At 66.6% G+C, this 18,689-nt stretch overlaps 4 protein-coding genes across 4 annotated transcripts; 1 reads left to right on the forward strand and 3 right to left on the reverse strand.

Annotated features, from left to right (window-relative positions):
- Positions 1–5,517: 5,517 nt before the first annotated feature.
- Positions 5,518–9,004, reverse strand: EMIHUDRAFT_195762 (hypothetical protein; the record flags this gene model as incomplete). Its single annotated transcript, XM_005775515.1, has 11 exons — positions 5,518–5,661; positions 5,739–6,129; positions 6,211–6,308; positions 6,409–6,558; positions 6,779–6,861; positions 6,944–7,205; positions 7,269–7,418; positions 7,744–7,841; positions 7,934–8,032; positions 8,312–8,467; positions 8,542–9,004. The coding sequence occupies 11 exons, from the start codon at positions 9,002–9,004 to the stop codon at positions 5,518–5,520; spliced, it is 2,094 nt and encodes a 697-aa protein (XP_005775572.1).
- Positions 9,005–10,307: 1,303 nt separating this feature from the next.
- On the reverse strand, positions 10,308–12,017 carry EMIHUDRAFT_461242 (GTP-binding protein). Its single transcript, XM_005775516.1, has 4 exons — positions 11,589–12,017; positions 11,409–11,512; positions 11,156–11,339; positions 10,308–10,869 (listed from the first exon to the last, which is right to left on the reverse strand). The coding sequence occupies exons 1-4, from the start codon at positions 12,004–12,006 to the stop codon at positions 10,403–10,405; spliced, it is 1,173 nt and encodes a 390-aa protein (XP_005775573.1). The 5' UTR covers positions 12,007–12,017; the 3' UTR covers positions 10,308–10,402.
- A 2,502-nt stretch (positions 12,018–14,519) lies between these two features.
- On the forward strand, positions 14,520–15,018 carry EMIHUDRAFT_95717 (hypothetical protein; the record flags this gene model as incomplete). Its single annotated transcript, XM_005775517.1, has 2 exons — positions 14,520–14,931; positions 14,963–15,018. 2 exons carry the CDS (start codon positions 14,520–14,522, stop codon positions 15,016–15,018), a joined length of 468 nt encoding a protein of 155 aa, XP_005775574.1.
- Positions 15,019–16,045: 1,027 nt separating this feature from the next.
- EMIHUDRAFT_349715 (putative histone acetyltransferase) lies at positions 16,046–17,668 on the reverse strand. Its single transcript, XM_005775518.1, is given in 5 exon segments — positions 16,046–16,097; positions 16,111–17,172; positions 17,341–17,391; positions 17,465–17,506; positions 17,618–17,668. The coding sequence occupies 4 exon segments, from the start codon at positions 17,651–17,653 to the stop codon at positions 16,318–16,320; spliced, it is 984 nt and encodes a 327-aa protein (XP_005775575.1). The 5' UTR covers positions 17,654–17,668; the 3' UTR covers positions 16,046–16,097; positions 16,111–16,317.
- Positions 17,669–18,689: the final 1,021 nt, after the last annotated feature.

Genomic DNA, 18,689 nt, shown 5'->3' on the forward strand with positions numbered 1-18,689 from the left:
GACAGAGGGGAAACGCCGACTTCCCCTTCATCAAATGTAGTCGACAACCGGCAGTATGGGCGCTCCTGGAGCTCCCCGAGCCACCTGTATGTTCGTCCTCCACCCTCGAGGAGGCTGCGCAATTGTGCGCGCGATAGTAGGAGATGTAGGAGTCGTCTAGCTTCTTCAGATCCTCAGCCTCGCTACCCGATGCGAGGATGGGGGGCTGTTGAAGACCGACGACCGCGCAGCCGTCTAGTCTACGGCCACACACACACACATAGTGTCCTTACCACCCCTGGACTGCATCTGCGCAGTTTCGTACCGCTGCGGCGCGGTTTTGCAAAAACCGTTCTGCAGCGGCGCGGTTTTGCCCTTCACCCGCAGCCTGGATTGATAGTCATTGTGGGTGTGGGGGCCGCGGGCCAGGACTTTTGTTTGAACAAAGTTTTGACAGTACATTTCTGTCGGGCCTTGGAACAGCTTGTGAGTGGTCACTGAAGACCTTCACAAACTTGGCGAGGCTCGCGGACGTGAGGTCCTTGAGAGCGTCGGGGGAGTACGCCTTCTCGAGATCCGCGCGCAGCGCCTTCGTGCGCACGTTCTTGGAGTTCGTGTCCTCCGACTCGATGAGCGACTTGATCGCCGCGATGCCCTTCTTGATGTCGTCGTAGTGGTCGGCGTCCTCGTCCGCCAACATCTCGGCCAGCGTGTCGTCGTCCTTGACGGCGTTCTGCAGCGCACCGTAGAGTTGGCGCGACAGAGTCACCGCCAGGTCCCCGAAGTACTTGTCGATGATGGCCGGGATGAGGCCGTCCGCAGTGCCGATGTTCTTGTAGCGCACGTGCAGCGCGACCGCCTCGGCCTCGCGCTCCGCGCCCGGCCGGATGGTGCCCACCTCGATGATGTCGAGGAGGTACTTGTGTTGCTTCGCCGCGGTCCGCAGGTTGCGGAACCACTCGTTGAACTCCCGCTCGGAGCCCTGTTTGTAGGCCGGAATCACCAGCTTGTCCGTCGACGACATGTTGTCGTAACATAATGTCCCGGGGATCGTTGCCCCGCCGCTACCAACTGTGAAGGTCTTCAGTGACCACTCACAAGCTGTTCCAAGGCCCGACAGAAATGTACTGTCAAAACTTTGTTCAAACAAAAGTCCTGGCCCGCGGCCCCCACACCCACAATGACTATCAATCCAGGCTGCGGGTGAAGGGCAAAACCGCGCCGCTGCAGAACGGTTTTTGCAAAACCGCGCCGCAGCGGTACGAAACTGCGCAGATGCAGTCCAGGGGTGGTAAGGACACTATGTGTGTGTGTGTGGCCGTAGACTAGACGGCTGCGCGGTCGTCGGTCTTCAACACCTGCGCCGCGCACCACCCTCCACCCGCAGCCGCGGCGGCGTCTCGACGGGCGAGTACAACAACATGCTCAACGCCCGCCTCGCCGCCAATGCCACGCCCTTCGGCATCTGGGCGGCTGCGGCGGCCGCATCCCCATCGTCGTCGGTCTACCGCAACACCACGGACCAGTGCGTCGCGTACATGTCGAGCGTGGACGGCCAGATCATGCCCATGCCGGACAACATCGTGCCCAAGCACTACAAGGACATCGCCAACATCAGCGACCCCAAGCTGCGCGACATGTGGTACAAGGCGTATGACACCGAGTTCCTCGGCCTCATCCAGAACGGCACGCTCAAGCCCATGCGCCGCCCCGCCAAGGTGCGCGTCCTCCCGCTGAAGGAGATCGCCTCCCGGAAGTCCGACGGCCGGTGCAAGTGGCGCGGCTGTGTCATGGGCAACCTGATGCGGCCCGGCGTCGACTTCACCAAGACCTTCGCGAGCGTCGTCCGCTACGGCACGACCCGCACCGTGCTCAACGTGGCCGCGCAGGAGGACATGGAACTCATCACATGCGACCAGCCCATGGCGTACACCTGGGCGGAGCGCGGGGAGGGCGAGACCTGGTACTGCGAGATGCCGAAGGGGCTCAAGGGCAAGCCCGAGTACTGCTACATCGACCCCATCACCGGCGAGGAGAAGGACATGGTGTGCGAGGTCGGCAACCTCTACGGCGCACCATCCGCAGGTAACGCTTGGTGGAACAAGGTCAAGTCCATCAACAAGGCGTTTCCTGGGCTCGTTTCAGTCCGAGGCGGACCCGAGTGCTTCACCCTCACCCGCAACAGCACGAAACTCATCGTCGTCATCTACGTGGACGACTTCGGCATCTTCCACTCCGGGACCACATCGAGCACTTCAACAAGCACGTCGGCAAGCCGCTCAAGGTCCACGAGCGAAAGGTGCACGAGTTCCTCGGGCTCACCATCACCAAGACGCAGACCGGTTTCAAGCTGTCTGCCAGCAAGTACATCGACATGCTGCGCGCGCGCTTCTTCCCGTCAGGCGTCACGCACGCGGGCTACAAGGTGCCCGCGGACAAGGACCTCCCGTCCATCGTCATCAGCGCAGCCGAGAAGAAGACCGCGCCCGACCCGCAGCTCCTCCAGCGCTGCCAGTGCCTCATCGGCAGCCTCATGTTCGCCACCAACGCGCGCCCCGACATCCAGTACACCGTCTCGCAGCTGGCGCGCTGCATGGCTTGGCCCGACGCGAACATCGAGGCCGCCGCCGAGCGCTGCCTCATCTACCTCATCGGCACGCAGGACCTCGGCCTCCACTACGAGCGCGTCGCCGACCCCAAGCTCTTCGGCTGCTCCGACGCGAACTGGTGCACCCGCCAGAGCACCTCCGGCTGCGCCTTCAAGATCGGCACCGCGATCATCTCGTACTTCTCCAAGAAGCAGGGTCACATCTCCCTCTCGACATTCGAGGCCGATGGAAGCGCCGATGTACGGGCGAGGCAGCGCGGTGACGAACGAGGTGAACTTGACCCACGGCCCGCCGCGCGCCCGCGCCTCCGCCGCATTGCGCGCCGCCGTCTTGGCCTTGAGGATGGCGGGCGTGTCGATGGTGTTGGAGTCGGGGAAGGTGTCCTCGACCTGGTCGGTGCCGACGCCAGCGACAAAGCCGCCGACGATGCCGTCCGGGTCGAACGTGCGGGTGATAGATGGAAAGAAAATCCCTTTCTCCCGGCCGGGGTGGGGCGCGCGCGGGGGCGTCGGGTGTGCGGGATGTCTGTGGGTATATGCCATAACATCGAAGGCTAAGCTCAAAGAAATCCAGGTAACTTTTGGAGGTAAACGATGTCGGGCAGCACCATGGCCGGCTCCTGGTTGGGGAGCACCTTGGCGAGCGCGGCAACGTGGGACCCGCTCGGCCTCGGGGACGAGGATGCGGCCATCGAGCGGGCGATGCGCGACCGCGCTCAAGAGGTGGCCTCGCTGCGGCAAACCGTCTCGCTGCTCCAGGACGACCGGCGGCAGACGCACGCCTCGGTGCTGGACGTGGTGGCGTCGCCCCGCGGCGTCGCGGTCGGGAGCGGTGCGGCGCCCGCCGAGCCGCCGAGCTCCTCTGCGCTCTCGCCCGCGGCGCCCTCGCCGGCGACGCCCTCGCCGGCCGCCGCCTCGCCGGCCGCCGCGACGCTGGCCGCTGCGGCGGAGGCCACGATGGCTGCGCGCGTCGAGGAGGCGGTCGCGCTCGTCCGGAGCGAGGAGCGCGATCGCTCCGCCGCGGCGGTATCGACCGCGGTGAGCAGCGCGGTCAGCCGTGCCGAATCGCAGGCCGCGGCGCGGCTCCGCGGCGCCACCGAGGACGTGCGGGCGGAGGCGCTCGCAAAGGCCGAGGCGGAGACGCGCCTCCTCGAGGCGGAGTGGGCGGCGCGGCACGCCGCCGTCAGCACCTGCCTCACCCGCTCGATCAGCGAGCTCGAGTGCCGGCTGCGAGCCCACGGCGAGTCGGTGCAGCGCGCGACGCAGCTGACCAAGGCGCGGGCGGCGCAGATGCTCGCGCAGAAGGACGCGGAGCTGCTCGCCGCGCGCCGCGGCATGGCGGGGAGCGGCGCCTCGACGCCGCGCGAGCAGGTCCAGACCGCCACCATCGGCGTCGGCACCAGCGACGACGAGAGCGCACGCTTCCTGCACGCGTTGGCCATCAGACGCGGCGGCCTCCGAGCCACACCACACCAAAACGGGTGGCCGCGTTGTGCTCCTGCGTGTAGGCGCACGCTGGAGGAGCAGCGGCGGGCCGGCGCCGCGCGCGTCGCGACGAGGCTCGACGCCGAGGGGAACGTCATCCGGCAGGTCCTCGCCTCCCTCTTCCTTTGCTTTGCGGGACCGCCCACCCACCCTCCAATCCCCATCCGACCCAGGACCTGCTTGGTGGCGGCGGCACCGACGGCGACATGGCCGCCCGCTTCGCGCGCCGCGCCGCTGAGCTGGAGGCGGCGCTCGAGCGGGCGCGGGAGACCATTTCGCAGCTCGAGACCGCGCACGCCACGGACCAAAAGCTCACGCGTTCGCTGCGCGCACGGGTCGCAAAGCGCGCGGCCACAGCTGCTCGAGCGCGGAGCTCGACGCGTGCATCCAACCTCGCTGCGCTCCGCTCTAGGCACGAGCGGCGCGGCGGGTCCGACTTTGAGTATCTGCGCAATGTGTTGCTGCGCTTCTTTCTGCTGCCGCCCGAGGAGAGAGGCGCCGCTCGCCACCCGCCTCTCAGCTTTGCCGCCAGTCATAGAGCACGGTGAGGCTGGCGCCTCTCTGCAGGCCCTCTCTTCCCTGCGATCGCCTCGGCGTGCGGCTTCTCGTCGAGGCAAATCGCGCAGATCAACGAGGCGCGGCAGAAGCACGCGCCGGCCGCTTCGGCGGTGGGCGCGTGGCTCTGGGGCAGCGCGGCAGCCGCCGCAGAGGCGCAAGCCGACGCCTCCTACTTTGGCGACGGCGGCGGTCTGTTCTCCGCGCCGCCGCCCCCGGCAACGCCACCACCGCCGGCGCGGCCGCCGGCGACGAACGGAACGGGCGATGCGGGCGATGCGGGCGCGTTGGGCGAGCTGGGCGAGCTGCGGACCAAGGCGAGCAAGCTCCGCTACTTGCTGCAGCGGGCGGAAGCGGAGATTGCCCGTCGCGAGGAGCAGCCTGGATAGGTCTATGTCAGCAGATCGTGGCGAGTGTGCGAGGCGTTGATCCGGCTTGCGTTCTGGTGTCGTGTTCAGCGTGAGCCGTGACGCATCGGACGTCGGGGGAGAGACCACATGCACTGCACATGCACATGCTGAGCATGTGCATGTGCGAAAGAAGGGCAGCTAGACGAACAGTCGTCACGCGTGCACACGTCCGTGCGTCACGTGACGTGTCTGGCTCGGAGCTCGGTGTAGAATGAAAAGGATGTCTTCTGTGTGTCACTCCCCACCGTCATCTCCGTGTGTCTGTGTGGGCCCACACGCCACAGGCGCCACCAGTGAGCACAGTGGCTCAGTGCGACGCGCAGGATATGTCCAACTGTGTCTCGCGGGTCGGCAGCTACGTTCATTCATGACTCGTCTATAGTCCCCGCCCTCACGCATGCGGCACGGAATTTTGCGCGGACCAGCACTCGATCTACGCACTACGGGTGCACCCTGGTCCCTGCTGATCACCTCCCTCTCTCACGGGGTGTACTGCCGCACACTGCCGTGCTGCGGCACGGCCACCTCGACGATGCGGCCATCTGCCAAACCGCATATGCCGCTGGCGGCCGTGCATGCGATCGCAAGCACCTCGCCCTTCTCCTCGCCCTTCTCCTCGCCCACCTGCGTTGCAGGCGCGACTTGGTCAGCACCGGAGCAATCGCGGGGCGCGACTGTTTCCGATTCGCCTCCTCGCCAACTTGCGCCACGCCCAAGCAGACGAGCGCGCCCGGTGGCTGGTTGCGACGACGCGTCCCCGGCTCGGCGAGCTCCCAGCTCTTGCACACGCCGTCCTCCGAGCCGGCCAGAAATGCCCGGCCGGCGTCGCCGTACCACGAAAGCGCGCAAGCGCCTCCGTCGGTGGACTGCACCCCCGTGGCGAAGGGCGCCGCGTCAAGCTTCGACAGGGCGTAGAGATGGATGGCGCCCGAGTTGCGCCCCGCCACAACGAGGTCGCGGCTCGCAGAGAGGAGCAGCGACAATACGCCATCGCCCTCACCGCCGGACGAGGCGCCGGGGACAGTGGCCACAGCAAAGGAGTGGAGCTTGGCAAAGCCAGTGGGAGAGCGATCGTCCTCGAGGTCGGAGCGCCTGAGTGACTCGGGTCAGAAGGTTACGGGGCGCCGGCTTTCGGCGGAATCCCCGCTCTCCGTGCCGCGCCAGAGCGTGCACCGGCCGTCGAAGGAGCCGCTCAGCAGGTAGACGCCCTCGCGCCCGCCCAGAGCGCCCGACAGCGGCGGCAGCGCCCGCTCGATGGCGAGCGCCATGACCTGCGCATTCAAGGGCAGTTTTGAGCCCCCCACTGTCCAAATGAGGAGCGCAAACAGCGACAGTAGGCGAGGCCCAATGCGAGTGCGGCAGCGACTGCACCGCCGAGCCGCTCTGCAGGGACCAGACACGCACGGCGCCGCCTTGGCTGCCCGAAGCCGCCCACACGGGATCGGCGGCGCGGCCGCCCGCGTTGTTACCTCCGCCAGCATCGGGCGGCTCCGGGGGCAGGGCGACGCACATGGCTTCGTCCTGCCGCAAAGCAGGACCGCGGGGTGAGGGGGACTGCATATGGGGGCTGGTGCGCATCTGGCCCTCCTCGACAGGTCGCGCCCTCGGCCGCATCGTGTGCAGCGCATAGAGGTGCGCGCAGCCGTCCTCCACCGCGAGGCGAATCGCAGAGACGACGCCTGCGAGTCAACCCCTTTCCCGGTGAGGTGATGCACTTCGAATCTCGGGACGGATGGCCAACGACGATGCCGTCGGCGCCGCCGCTCAGCACGAGCGAACCGCCCATCGCCACCGAATGAATCTCGGCGCCGTGTAGCGGCTCTCCTGTTGGCAAATCCCCCGTGTTCTCAGGAGAGTGGATCTCCAATCAGCCTCGCGGGCCTTAGCGGCGGCTCGCCCGCAGCACCGCTCGAAGGCCGGCAAGCGATGTAGGAGCCGGTCAGCTCCCAGCCGGAAGCCGACCCCTGACCCTCCCCGCCCTCCTCGCCCTCGCCCTCGCCCTCGCGACGATCCCCAATCGTCGCCGCCTTGCCGCTCCGCCTGGTCCATGCCACCACCCGCCCGTCTGAGGTGCCTCCAACCAGCACTGCACCATCGCTGCTGAGCACGAGGCTCGAGATGGCGGCCGGCGCTTCCGCGCTGCCGACGCGGCTCACCGTCGACCAGACCTAGAGATAGCAGGGCGAAACGTCACCTCGCAAGGATCAATTCGGCGAGCGCCCCGCAAGCACCTCGAGCGGCGGCGCGCTCTCGCCGGCTAACTCCGGCGCCCTGCCGTTCGGATGGTCGGCCGTAGAGGGCTGCTCGATTCGGAGGCCTGTCGGGCTCTTAGCGGGCGCCCCCGCCCGCGAAGCGTCGCCAAAGGACGCCGGGGCATCGCCCTTCGCGTCCGGCGATGGCAGCCCCGAGAAGGACGACGTGCGCGACGCGGTGGATGAACTCGGGGAGAGGGTCGACGCGGCGGCCCGCTCCGGTGTCGATGGGGCGGACGCCGAGGAGGAACCTACAGCAACGCCTGAAACAGGTGAGCAGGAGGCAGTGGAGGCACTCTTTCGGGAGGGGGTGGCGAAACGCCAGAATCGCGCCCCGACTCGCGGCATGAGCGAGGCACCTACCGGCGCCGCCCTCTTGCAGTGAGCACGCCGCGGGAGGGCGGCACCGCCCTCGTGGCCAAAACACCAACGCAGCGCGCGGTGTGTGCGGAACAAAGCTGCGCGGCTTGCTCCGGTGTCCTCGGTCCTCCTTGCCGCCCAAGCGTGGCGTCATCGAGCTCTCCGTGAGCCTCTCCTCGGCCGAGTCGCTGCCTAATCGGCACGCGTTACGACACGTGTGGTAACGGTAACGTTTTGCAGCGCCGGTCCCGAACGAGCCCCGCCAATCTGCAGCATAAACGAACCCTGCAAACGGTGGCGCTGATCCGCCTCGAGCAGCTCGCGATGCCGGATCACCGCGGCCTCCCGCAGCTCCCGGAGGACATCCTCGTGCTTCCGTGCGCCTATCGCCGGGCCCCTCAAAGCTCATCAGCGCTAGGGCCGTGCGCGGCCTGAATGCTTGCGGCTGCCGGCGCTGCGTCCGTGAGGCGCCATCGCTCCGCCGGCTCCCACGCTGTCTGATGAGGAGCAGCGCGTGGGGCCGCGCTCGCGGCTAAGCTCGCGCTCGCGGCTGAGGCGCGTCGAGCCTCGGCTGGCCTCCTCCGGCTTGCCCCCGCTGTCCCGCGCCGACGCCTCCGACGCGAGGCTGTCACTCGACAGGCTGAGAACCTGCAGTCAGGGACCGCGGCACGAATTACCCAAGGGTGCGTGGGTCATAGCGGGACGCAAAATCGGGCGGGCGCCGATGAGCCCGTGGGCGACGCGGCCGACGCCGGAGCGAGCGGCGACTCTGCAGCCTCGTCGGTCTCCACGCGCTGCGCCACCTCTGAGCTCCGCGCCTGCGGGGGGGAGAGCGCAAAGCGAGAGCGCAATCCTTTCCATCCCCTCGCCGAGCCTGGACGCGACGGTCCACCAGGGCGCGATGGCGGTCCGCTGCGACTTCGCCGCTGCGCCTCGCCGCTCCGAGCTCGCGCCTCGGTCGATCTGCCGCAGCCGCCACCGCTGCCGGCAGCCTGCTCCCTCGCGACCTCCACCACTAGCTCCTCGATCTTGGCGGAGGCACGCGCGATGTGCGCGCTGATGAGCTCCTCGATATTCTGGCGAGTAAGGAAATCGCCGCTCGCCGCGGCGATCAGGTCCTCGATCTCTTTCTGTGTCAAATACTGTCGCGCCACCGCCGCCCGCAGCTCTGCCATCTCGTTCCGCATCGAGACCATCTCTCGCGTCACGGACGCGCGCCACAGCTCGAGGTCGAGCACCTGCTCACGCATCGCGCGTGCCTCCGCCAAGCCGGACTCCATCCGCGCCATCCAATCAGACAGCCCGCCGAGCGGGCCGGCGAGCGGCGGCTCGGGCGCCAGCGCGCAGAACGCCATGGCGGGGCTAGCGCCCGCGGATGGAATGGCCGAACGTCCACCGAGGACCGGACAAAAGTTAGAATCTTACAACAAAACTCCCTCGCACGACACTGGGCACGGGACTGGCGCGCACTGGCACGAACACAGGTACACCACGGGAGCCAAGTTAGAATATAAACAAAAGAACTCTCTCTCACAGCACACAGGCTCGACACAGGTGCGAACTGGCGCGTGCTAGTACTATCACCGGCACACCAAACAAAGTTAGAATCTCCTCCCGCCAAGTGATCTGTGATCTGTGAGGGTCCGCCCGCAGGCGCATTTTGTATACCGAGGCGGTGCCCGGTGCCGAACCTGTCGGACCTTGAGACAGCGTTGTAGATCCCTGGGCGAGGGTGATGGAGGGGGCGGTCCGGCGGCGGAGCACCCACCTCCTCCCGGCGCGCCGGTAGGCAGGCAGGATGCCCTATTGAGCACTTGAGCACTGGATGGGGTCGGTTCCGCATGGTACGGGACCCCTCGATCGTCTCGCCCTCCCTCACTGGTGTGTTCATCGGGGGGGGTCATAACAAACACGGTACAGGATCGAGGTGCACGCTGCCAAAGCAGTGTCGTCCCCCCTCTCCCCGACGGCGATGGCGGTGTGACCGATCGAGCTACAAGAGGAGCTTGTTCAGCAGGATCCAGGATAGTCTGACGCACTACCTCACTGGGTCTGAGATCATCGAGACGCTTCCCATCACCGTCTCGGATTTGTGTGGGATCGAACCACTCCGGGATGGGCAAGCCCACCGTTCTGAGATTTGTGCCTCTCTGTCACCTGCGAGGGACAGCGGAGATTGCGTGCGCCGCAGCAGTAGCTGGGATGGGCGGGCGCGCTATTGCAATACAGTTGTAGCACCCGCGGAAGACTGTGAGGTGAGCTGTGAGCTGTGAGGGTCGGCCCGCAGGCGGATTTTGTATACTGAGGCGGTGCCCGGTGCCGAGTGCAGGCGGTGCCCCAGACTGTGAGGTCGTTTATTAAGGCCTGGAGCGGTTGAGCATCCGCCATCCCTCCGGGGGGGCCTCTACGCCGGGGATCTGGAGGCGTTTTTTAATTCGGTGACAGTGTGGGCGGGGCATCTGCGCTCTGATCGTCTGACGTCTGATGTGCGCTCCGGCATCGACCCGAATTTTGCGAGGGCGTGTTGCTGGGTAGCACGCAACACTGGAGCCGCTCGGGCAGCCGGCTCCGCCGCGCACCCGCGCAGCTGCGGCGCGCGAGGCCGCGAGCGGGCTCTCGAAAGCCGGAGGCGGGAAGGCGGGGTTTGCCGAAGTTGACGGTTACTCTGATAAGTGGCGCGCGCATTCGTAAAATCTTTACGAACGCGGACTTTCAAGGCGGATGCGATGCGATGAAGTCCACACACAATCAATTCAGAGATCGCATGTTGTGCTCTCGCCTCGCTCTCGCTCTCGCCGTATCCTTACCATCAACCGCCCGGGTTCGCCGCGCCGGCGCTGAACGGGCGCCGCAGCAGCAACCTCCCCCTCCTCGGCTGCAGCGGCCGCCTCCCCCTCCTCCGCCTCCTGCTGTAGCCTCGCCAGCCGCTCCGCCTCTTGCCGATGCAGCGTCTCGCCCAGCCTCTCCCACAGCCCATCGATGCCGGAGTAAAAGTGCGACGAGAGCATCAGTAGCGGCACGGCCGGCGCGGCGTCCGCGCGGCTCGGCGCGGCGCCGTTGCGGAGCGCCTCGTCCACTTGCGCCGAGACGATGGCGTGAGAGCGCGCCAGCTCGGCGGGCGGCAACAGGTCGCACTTTGTGAGCACGGCGAACGTCGGCACGCGCCGCTTACGCAGCAGCCGCAGCACGCGCCCGTCGGCGGCGCAGAGCCCTCGCGAGCCTGCGGGCGGCGGGGCGGGAGGGGCGGGCCGTCGGGAGGGTGGGGCGGGAGGGAGGGCGCCGGGCGGGCGTGGAGCGCGGGGCGGGCAGAGGCGCGCGAGGCGGAGAGGGAGGGCGAAGCTGAGGGCGGAGGGCGGCGGAGCGGAGGGACTCGGGGGCGTCTAGGAGGTGCGTAGGACGTGCCGAGGAGGGATCTAGGAGGTGTCTTGGAGGTGTCTTGGAGGTGTCTTGGAGGTGTCTTGGAGGTGTCTAGGAGGTGTCTAGGAGGTGTCTAGGAGGTGGCGCACAATCGACAAGCAGCAGCGCGAGGCGGAGGGAGGGCGAGCTGCTCACGTAAGCCTCGATGAGGTCGCGCCAGTGACGGAGCTCCTTCGCGCCGGCGACCGCGTGCCCGTACCCGGGCGTGTCGACCAGCACCAACCCCTGCTGCGAACCTGCGTGCGCCTCGTCGAGAAGCCCGCGAGGCCGCGCCTGACACGAGGGCTCCGAGAAAACTCAGGGAAGGGCGTGTCGTCGCCGACTGGCCCGCGAGGCCCGTGCCCAGTAAAAGTGCAGCCGCATCGTCCACCCGGCGCGCGAGTCGACCTCCGCGGGCCCGCGGCGCGCCTTTGCGCCGATGAGCGCGTTGAGTAGCGCCGACTTGCCTACCGGACCACAGGTACGGGACGCGTCATCGTGGATGAGTCGTGGGCATGGCTGTGTTGGGGAGGGCGGACGCGCCGCAGTTGGAGTGGCCGAGCAGCGCCACCTCGGGCCGACCGTTCCGGTTGCCCTTGTCCAGGTCCTCAAGCGCCAGCCCGCCCGTCTTTCCGACCTCCTGCGCCTCAAAGGCGTGCCGGCGGGCGACGCGCGCCTTGAGCTGCGAGGCGCGCTTCTGATCGTGCCAGTGCTTGCGCCGGCCCAGCTTGAGCGTCTCGATCTCGCGCAGCACCGCCGGGTCAGGGCCCTCGCAGTTTGCAATCCGCAGCGCGTGCATCACACGCTCCTCGCGCATCTGCTCGCTAAGAGAGTCCGCGCGCTCGCTCCGCCGCTTGGCGCGCCGCTTGAGCTCCTCCAGCTCCGTCACCAGCGCCTCTGCATGCGAGCCCCTCAAGCGTCGCGGCAGCTGCGGCCGCAGAGCGAGAGCCGTGCGCAGCATTTTTTTCTGGACCTTGTTGTAAAAAAGCGTCATAACGTCTACCTTCGTCATAGTGCCACGACTCCTGTGTGGTGGCGGCGTGCCGTTCTCCCATCCCTCCCTTGGGTTGTGTGTTTTCTTTCTTTTTTTAGTGCCACGACGTGCGGCCTAGAATTAGCACACGCGCCTCAGCTCGCAAACACTCACCCATTTGATTGTCACTGTCCGTGAGTGCGAGATTAGGGCTAGCCGCAGGCAGCTAGCCCACGAGGAGGGCGTCCATAGACACCTCACTAGACCCCACATACGGTCTCGTCCGTGCCTCGCCGGCCGGAGAGATTGCTAGAGGTGGAGCATGCTGCTCTAGCCTCACATGTCACTTCCTGTCGTCTGTTGTTTGTTGTGCCCTTGTTTGTTTCTCTTGGCACCTTGGAGTGCTGGGGGGGGCGACAGGGAGGATGTGGCCTTGAGTTATGTGTACGCCAACTCAGGGTGTGTGGCAGCCAGCTGGCTGTGTGTCTTGTGAGCTTGTTTGTGTCTGTGTGTCGCTCGTGCGTGTCGTCATCATCTGTCCAGCGTCCACCCATACCGCGTTGGTGTCCAGTCCGAGCCTGGCTGTTCTTCACCTTTCTACCTACCTACCTACGTCATCACCAGCCCAAGTGGCGCAGAGCGAGGCGGCGAGAACCGAGCGAGCACGTGAGCCCCGTGGCTCCAACCAGGCCCTTCCTTTTTTGAGCAGGTGTGACGCCGCGCGAGCGACGCTCCGTCCTCCGAGATCGCCCGAGATAGCGCGGCGCGGCCCCGAGATCGCCCGAGATAGCGCGAGATCGCCCGAGATTGCGCGGCGCGGCCCGAGGCGAGGTGGATGGGTTGGGAGCGAGGGGGCGGAAGTGATCAGTGCGGTAGATCGGTCAGTCGGGGCGCAAGAGGTGGCCTGTGAGCCATCCGGCTTACATTTACCCTGCGTTCTTGCACATGGAGTGCAAGATACTCGTTCTGTTGCCGTCCCAAACTGTCACTCCCCTTTCTCCCGGCCGGGGTGGGCGCGCGCGGGGGGCGGCGGGTGTGCGGGATGTCTGTGGGCCCGAGAGCGATATGCCATGTCCGCCTTGCGTTTGTTTCATAACATCGAAGGCTAAGCTCAAAAAAAGTCGGCCTAGAGGGCGAGGAACGCGCCGCGCGGGGTGCCGCCTCACCGGCCTTCGCCAACGCCTCAAAAGTGGCGCAGAGTGAGGCGACGCCCTGAGCGAGTGCGTGAGCCCCGTGGCTCCAACCGGGCCCTTCCTTTTTTGAGCAGGTGTGCCGCCGCGCGAGCGACGCTCCGAGATCGCCCGAGATAGCGCGGCGCGGCCCCGAGATCGCCCGAGATAGCGCGAGATCGCCCGAGATCGCGCGGCGCGGCCCGAGGCGAGGTGCATGGGTTGGGAGCGAGGGGGCGGAGGTGTTCAGTGCGGTAGATGGTAAGCTCGGGGCGCAAGAGGTGGCCTGTGAGCCGTCCGGCTTACATTTACCCTGCGTTCTCGCACATGGAGTGCGAGATACTCGGCTGTCCTTCCCAAACTGTCACTCCCCTTTCTCCCGGCCGGGGTGGGGCGCGCGCGGGGGCGGCGGGTGTGCGGCGGGTGTGCGGGATGTCTGTGGGCCCGAGAGCGATATGCCATGTCCGCCTTGCGTTTGTTTCATAACATCGAAGGCTAAGCTCAAAAAAAAGTGAATGCGGCCTGAGGGAGGCGAGGTCTTGCTTGGCACTTGGGATGGTGGCGCGTGGTCAACTTTCGTGGTCCATTGGTTCTCTGACCTTGGGTGGCACGATCAGTTCACAGCCTTGTTATTGACAAGAAAATACTTCCTATGGCGCTGTGCGCTGGTCTGTGAGAGGTTGAGGTGCGAGCCCTGGAGGCCCTGGGGATGGGGTGAGACTACCCGCGGGCCTAGAAGGCCCGCGCGCAGGGGGGTGGGACATTGAGACCGGTCATGAATGAGTGCGCGACACGCATGTTGCGAGCAGCGTTGTTGATGTTTTGCGCGTCGCCACAGACGGCGGCGCGCGAGAGCTGTTGCGAGTGGTGCTGGGCGAAGCCCCGGGCGCTGCCGGAGGCTGTGCCGTAGTCGGTGCGGTCGACGGCGCTCGGGCTGCCGACCTCTTTGGCGAAGTTGAAGATGATTCTCTTGGTCGGCGGCGCAATGCCGCCCTGGATTCGACGAGACAAATTTTGACGATTCCGTTCTTGACATGGAGCGCGTCGTAGTACTGTCCCTTGTGCTCTTTGACCCAGCCTTTGCCGGTCGCATGGACGAGCGGGCCCTGTGACTTGTGGCCGCGCTCTTTGCACCCAAGAACCTTGAGCAAGGTTTGGTCGAGGGTGCCGCCGAAACCAAATTTGTGGCCCAGTGACGCACAGCATCCGCCGTGTGCCGCCGAGCCCTGCCCAGCCTGCCTCGTCTTGACCAAGGGAGACGTCGGTAACGCCTACATCAAGGCGAAGCGCCAGGGCCCCGTCGGCTACATGAGCCTCCCGTCCACGCTGCCCATGACCGACGAGGACGGCACACAGCTCTGCATCGAGCTCTCGACGCCGCTCTGGGGTGAGGAAAGCGCCGGCTACGAGTGGGAATGCACCTTCAACGAGACCATCAAGAGCCTCGGTTGGATGCCGTGTCCGGGCGTCCCCGCCATGTTCTCCTACCACGGTGAGCACGGCGAGGCTCGCATGATCACCATCGTTGACGACTTCATGATCTCCGAGGTCAACGGCACCGCCGCCACCGACGCCACCATCGCCGCGCTCAAGGCCGCGTTCGACGGCGAGGTCAAGGTCGATTACAGCCCCACCTCCTTTGCCGGTCTCAAGCTCGAGCGTGACCGCGAGCGGCGCACTCTCACGCTGTCCATGCCGCAGAAGATCATCGAGGCCGCTCGCGAGCACATGCCCGAGCTCCTCCGTGGCGAGCGCCCGACTCTCCTCAGCGGCAGGCGCCTCGCCGTCGCCGCCGACTCGCTCAAGCTCGCCGATCGCGACGGCAAGCTGACGCCGCAGCAGGTGCGGACGCAGAGCATCATCGGCCACCTCAAGTTCGTCGAGCGTGTCCAGCCGAAGCTCTGTCTGGTCCTCCACCGCCTCTCGTGCGTGATGTCTGCGCCGCCGCCGGCCGCCTACGACGTCGCGCGCGCCGCCCTCAACATGGCCTACGAGCATAGGGACGACGGGATCACGTACGGCGGGCCTCGCGCTGTCGCCGAGCTTCAGGGGCACATGCAGGCCCACATCGCGGGGCTCGACTCGCACGCGCCTGCCGATCTCGCTGCTGCCGCCGACGCCACGTGGAACGGGGACCTCGACCTCTACGGCATCGTCCTCACGTGCTTTGGCGCCGCCGTCTACCACTGCACGAAGAAGGTTGGCCTGATCGTCGACTCGTCGCACGAGTGCGAGGCTATCGCCACCGCCAAGGCCGGGGAGCACGTCTCTTACGCGCGCGTCGTCCTCCTTGCCCTCGGAGCGCCACCCGCCGGGCCCACGGTCATCCTCTCGGACAACAAGGCCAACGTCCTCGTCGCCAACAATGCCATGTCCGCGTCGCGCTCGCGCCACTTCCTCCGCCGGTACCACACGCTCCAGCGCCGCATGGCCGAGGGCGAGTGCCGCGTCGTCAAGATCGCAGACGACCTCATGCCCGCCGACTTCCTCACCAAGTGGGTCGCGCGCGACAAGCTGAGGCGCAGCGTCGACTTCGCCACCAATGCGCGCGCGCGCAATGGGGGGGATTGACTCCACAATGCCGGCTCTGCGGCGCCCGCCGCCATTGGGGGGGATGCGATCACCCCCCATGGGTGCCCTTTCTAGTCATTCTAGTGAATGAATTGACTCGTCCCAGTGGATGTGTCCGATTTCCGACGTCCCTGTCAAAATGTGCGTGACGTCCGATCCTTTGTAATCGTCTAGAGACGCTGGACACATGAGCACGGAGCAGGCCGCTCCCGGCCCCACGCTGCGCCCACGGCCCGCGCGGCCGGCGCAGCCGCCCGGGAGCTCAGGCGCTACCGCTCCTCTTGCGCAAGCCCCCACAACCCAGTACGAGGACACCCACCTCCCCGTATCGCGTACGTTCAACGTAACGGTTACGTATGTCGACGCCCTGCGTCACCCCACTCTAGCCCCCAAACGCTAGCCTATGAATACAAGTGCCCTCCGACACGCCGCGTGGTACACCGGTAGCGCGCAAGCGTGGGCGCGCAAGCCGCCGCCCCCCGGTCATGGACAAAGTGAACACTGCATGCGCGCTGCCCCAGAGCGGAGCCGCGCACCCCGAGCACACCTCACTTCAGCCTCACTTGTCGAGGGCGTCTTCGGCGGGCGGCTGCCAGGTGAGCTTGGACGGGTCGCAGCGCAAAGAGGTGCCGGGCGGGTGGAGCTTGAGGTGCTCGTCGACAATCTTTGGCGAGACGGAGATGACGTGCTGCCCCTTCCAGTACTTGATCAGGTTGAGCGACTGGAGGGTCGAGATGATGTCGTCCGTGGTGATGGAGGTCATCATCGAGATCTCCTTGACGGAGAGGTTGCCGCGGTGGTCGCTCAGCGTCTGCAGCAGGATCTGCGTCCAGTAGGAGCGGAAGGAGAGCAGCCCGAGGTCCGAGAGCGGCTTCTCGGGCGAGCCGACTTTGGCCTCGCGGATCGAGATCTGGTAGGCGCAGTCGATGAGGAGCTTGGAGTAGCCCTTGCGCTGGTGCTGCGGGAGGACGAGGATGCACGCGATGTTGTTGTGCTCGCTCGACGTCTTCTCCTTGGAGAAGTAGCCCGCGATCCGGTGGCCGCCGTCGGCGCCAACCTCGCAGAGCACGTAAAAGAGGAAGGGGTCCACGTCGTAGTAGAGGGTCTTGTGGTCGAGGAAGAGCTTTGCGAGCAGGCAGAGGCACTGGCAGTACACCTTCGAGTCGGAGCCGTTGATCTCGAAGACGGACAGCTGCTTCGGCTGCTCCATGCCCGCCGCGAGGCACTCGCGCCGCAGCGGCGGCGCGTCGCAGCGGTAAATGAGCTGGCCGGGCGGCTGGCGTGACCGCTCGCGCTCGCAGTGCGCAAGGTAGGTGCTGCGCCGCTTCATGTACTTGAGCGTGAACTCGCAGATGTAGAGCTTGCGCTGCTGCGCGTACTCGTCGGGGAAGGGCGAAAAGTACCACGTGTCCACCTAGGCGAGCGCCGCGGGGCGCGGGTGCGGAGTGAGCAGGCGGAGGCGTGGCGGCGAAGCGGCGGAACGCTTCGGTCGTCTCCTTTGTGTCGGGCGCGGCCGACGCGGGCAAGGCGGAGCGCGGCGGGGCGAGGGCCTAGCGCGGCGGGGCGAGGGCGGGGGCGGCGCCTCGAAGCGGCCGATCTCGACCGTCTGGATGTTCTTGACCTTTGTCGACTCCTACGAGCGGCCGAACCACTCCGCGTCAGCCGAGACTCCGAGTGGCCGCCGCGTCAACGCACGGCGGGCGCGCCTCGTGCTCCTTCTCGAGCGCCTCGTCGTGCGACGCGCCGGCCTGGAGGCGGGCGCTTCGGGTGAGAGCTCGTCGCGTGTGAGGAGACGAGGATCCTGACAGGGCGCGGAGAGGGCGTGCGCTATTGTGCATCAGAGGGCGGCTCCCGCGCGCCTGCAGCGCATTCATGTCGTCGATCCGCCGCTTCATCTTTCGCGTGGCGCGGCGCCCCCCGAGCTCGGCGCCGTCGCGCACGCCCGCGCCGCTGGTGTCGTGGACGATCCGGTCCGCCGCCACCCACTCGTCGAGCCGTCGGTTGAGGCCGACGTAGTGTACATAGTACTCGGCCGCGCTGCCCTCGCCACCCTCGCCCGCACCGGCCGTGGAGCGGCGCTCTATGATGTCGCAGGCGTGCGGCTGGCCCGACCGCAGGCACGCCGCGCGCGCACCTATCTCGAGCATCTCATGCGGCCCGCTGCCCTCCTGCGACACGCGCGTTGGGGTGAGCCGGCGAAGGAGGAAGTGAGAGCGCGCTCGGGCCGCAGGTGCCTCTTTCATGAGCAAATGGTAGTCGAGAGCGGGAGCCACGCCCGCGTACTTGAGACAGCAAATGCGCCCGCGATTCTCGTGACTGGAGAGTCAGAAAAAAGAATTCTTCGAGCGTCGTCTCACACACCCATACCGCGTTGGTGTCCAGTCCGAGCCTGGCTGTTCTTCACCTTTCTACCTACCTACCTCTCACAGCAGACTGGCACGAACTAGCACAGAAAAAAGAACTAAAACAACCTGGTCAGCGCTCCTCTGCGTGGCGGGGGCAGATGCCCTTGGGCTCTGTCTCCGGCCTGTTCCCTGTCTCCTCCTGTGGTTGAGAGCTAGCGGTAGGACCTGGTGCGGAGCGGCAGGAGGGGGAAGCGGGGCCGTCGGCGAATCCGGGCCCTGCCCCCCCCCCTCCTCGAGGGGAGACGAGAACCCCCCCCCCCCGGGGGGGGGGCGGCCCAAGCATGGTGGGGGAAGGTGGCCGGGTGTCAACCGGCACCACATGTACATGTCCCCCCCACACCTGGCTCGGCCCCGTATTGGTGGGCGTATCCACGGAAGCTCCTTGCGACCGCTTGGCTGAAGGAGATAATCGTTTTCGCCGGAAATTCTAACAATAGGAGCCCCGGGTTCTCCTGGGCAAAGCGGATTAGGTCAGCCCTTCGCTCTCCCGTCTGGGACCGGCCGGGCCTGTCCCGGGTCCCGTTAT

Source organism: Emiliania huxleyi (genome assembly GCF_000372725.1).
Source record: "Emiliania huxleyi CCMP1516 unplaced genomic scaffold EMIHUscaffold_3, whole genome shotgun sequence".
NCBI classification, from domain to species: domain Eukaryota; phylum Haptophyta; order Isochrysidales; family Noelaerhabdaceae; genus Emiliania; species Emiliania huxleyi.

What these genes read in the sequence shown, in the direction of transcription:
- EMIHUDRAFT_461242 (XM_005775516.1), bottom strand. Translation starts at nt 12,006, where the DNA reads ATGCTGCGCACGGCTCTCGCTCTGCGGCCGCAGCTGCCGCGACGCTTG. An exon ending in TGCGGCTGCACTTTTACTGG is followed by an intron (nt 11,340 to 11,408) that starts GCACGGGCCTCG and finishes CCCTCGTGTCAG; the next exon opens with GCGCGGCCTCGCGGGCTTCT. An exon ending in CGCGCTGCTGCTTGTCGATT is followed by an intron (nt 10,870 to 11,155) that starts GTGCGCCACCTC and finishes CGCCGCCCGCAG; the next exon opens with GCTCGCGAGGGCTCTGCGCC.
- EMIHUDRAFT_349715 (XM_005775518.1), bottom strand. Translation starts at nt 17,653, where the DNA reads ATGAAGCGGCGGATCGACGACATGAATGCGCTGCAG. An exon ending in ACGACATGAATGCGCTGCAG is followed by an intron (nt 17,507 to 17,617) that starts GCGCGCGGGAGC and finishes GCCCGCCTCCAG; the next exon opens with GCCGGCGCGTCGCACGACGA. An exon ending in CGCTCGAGAAGGAGCACGAG is followed by an intron (nt 17,392 to 17,464) that starts GCGCGCCCGCCG and finishes GGCCGCTCGTAG; the next exon opens with GAGTCGACAAAGGTCAAGAA.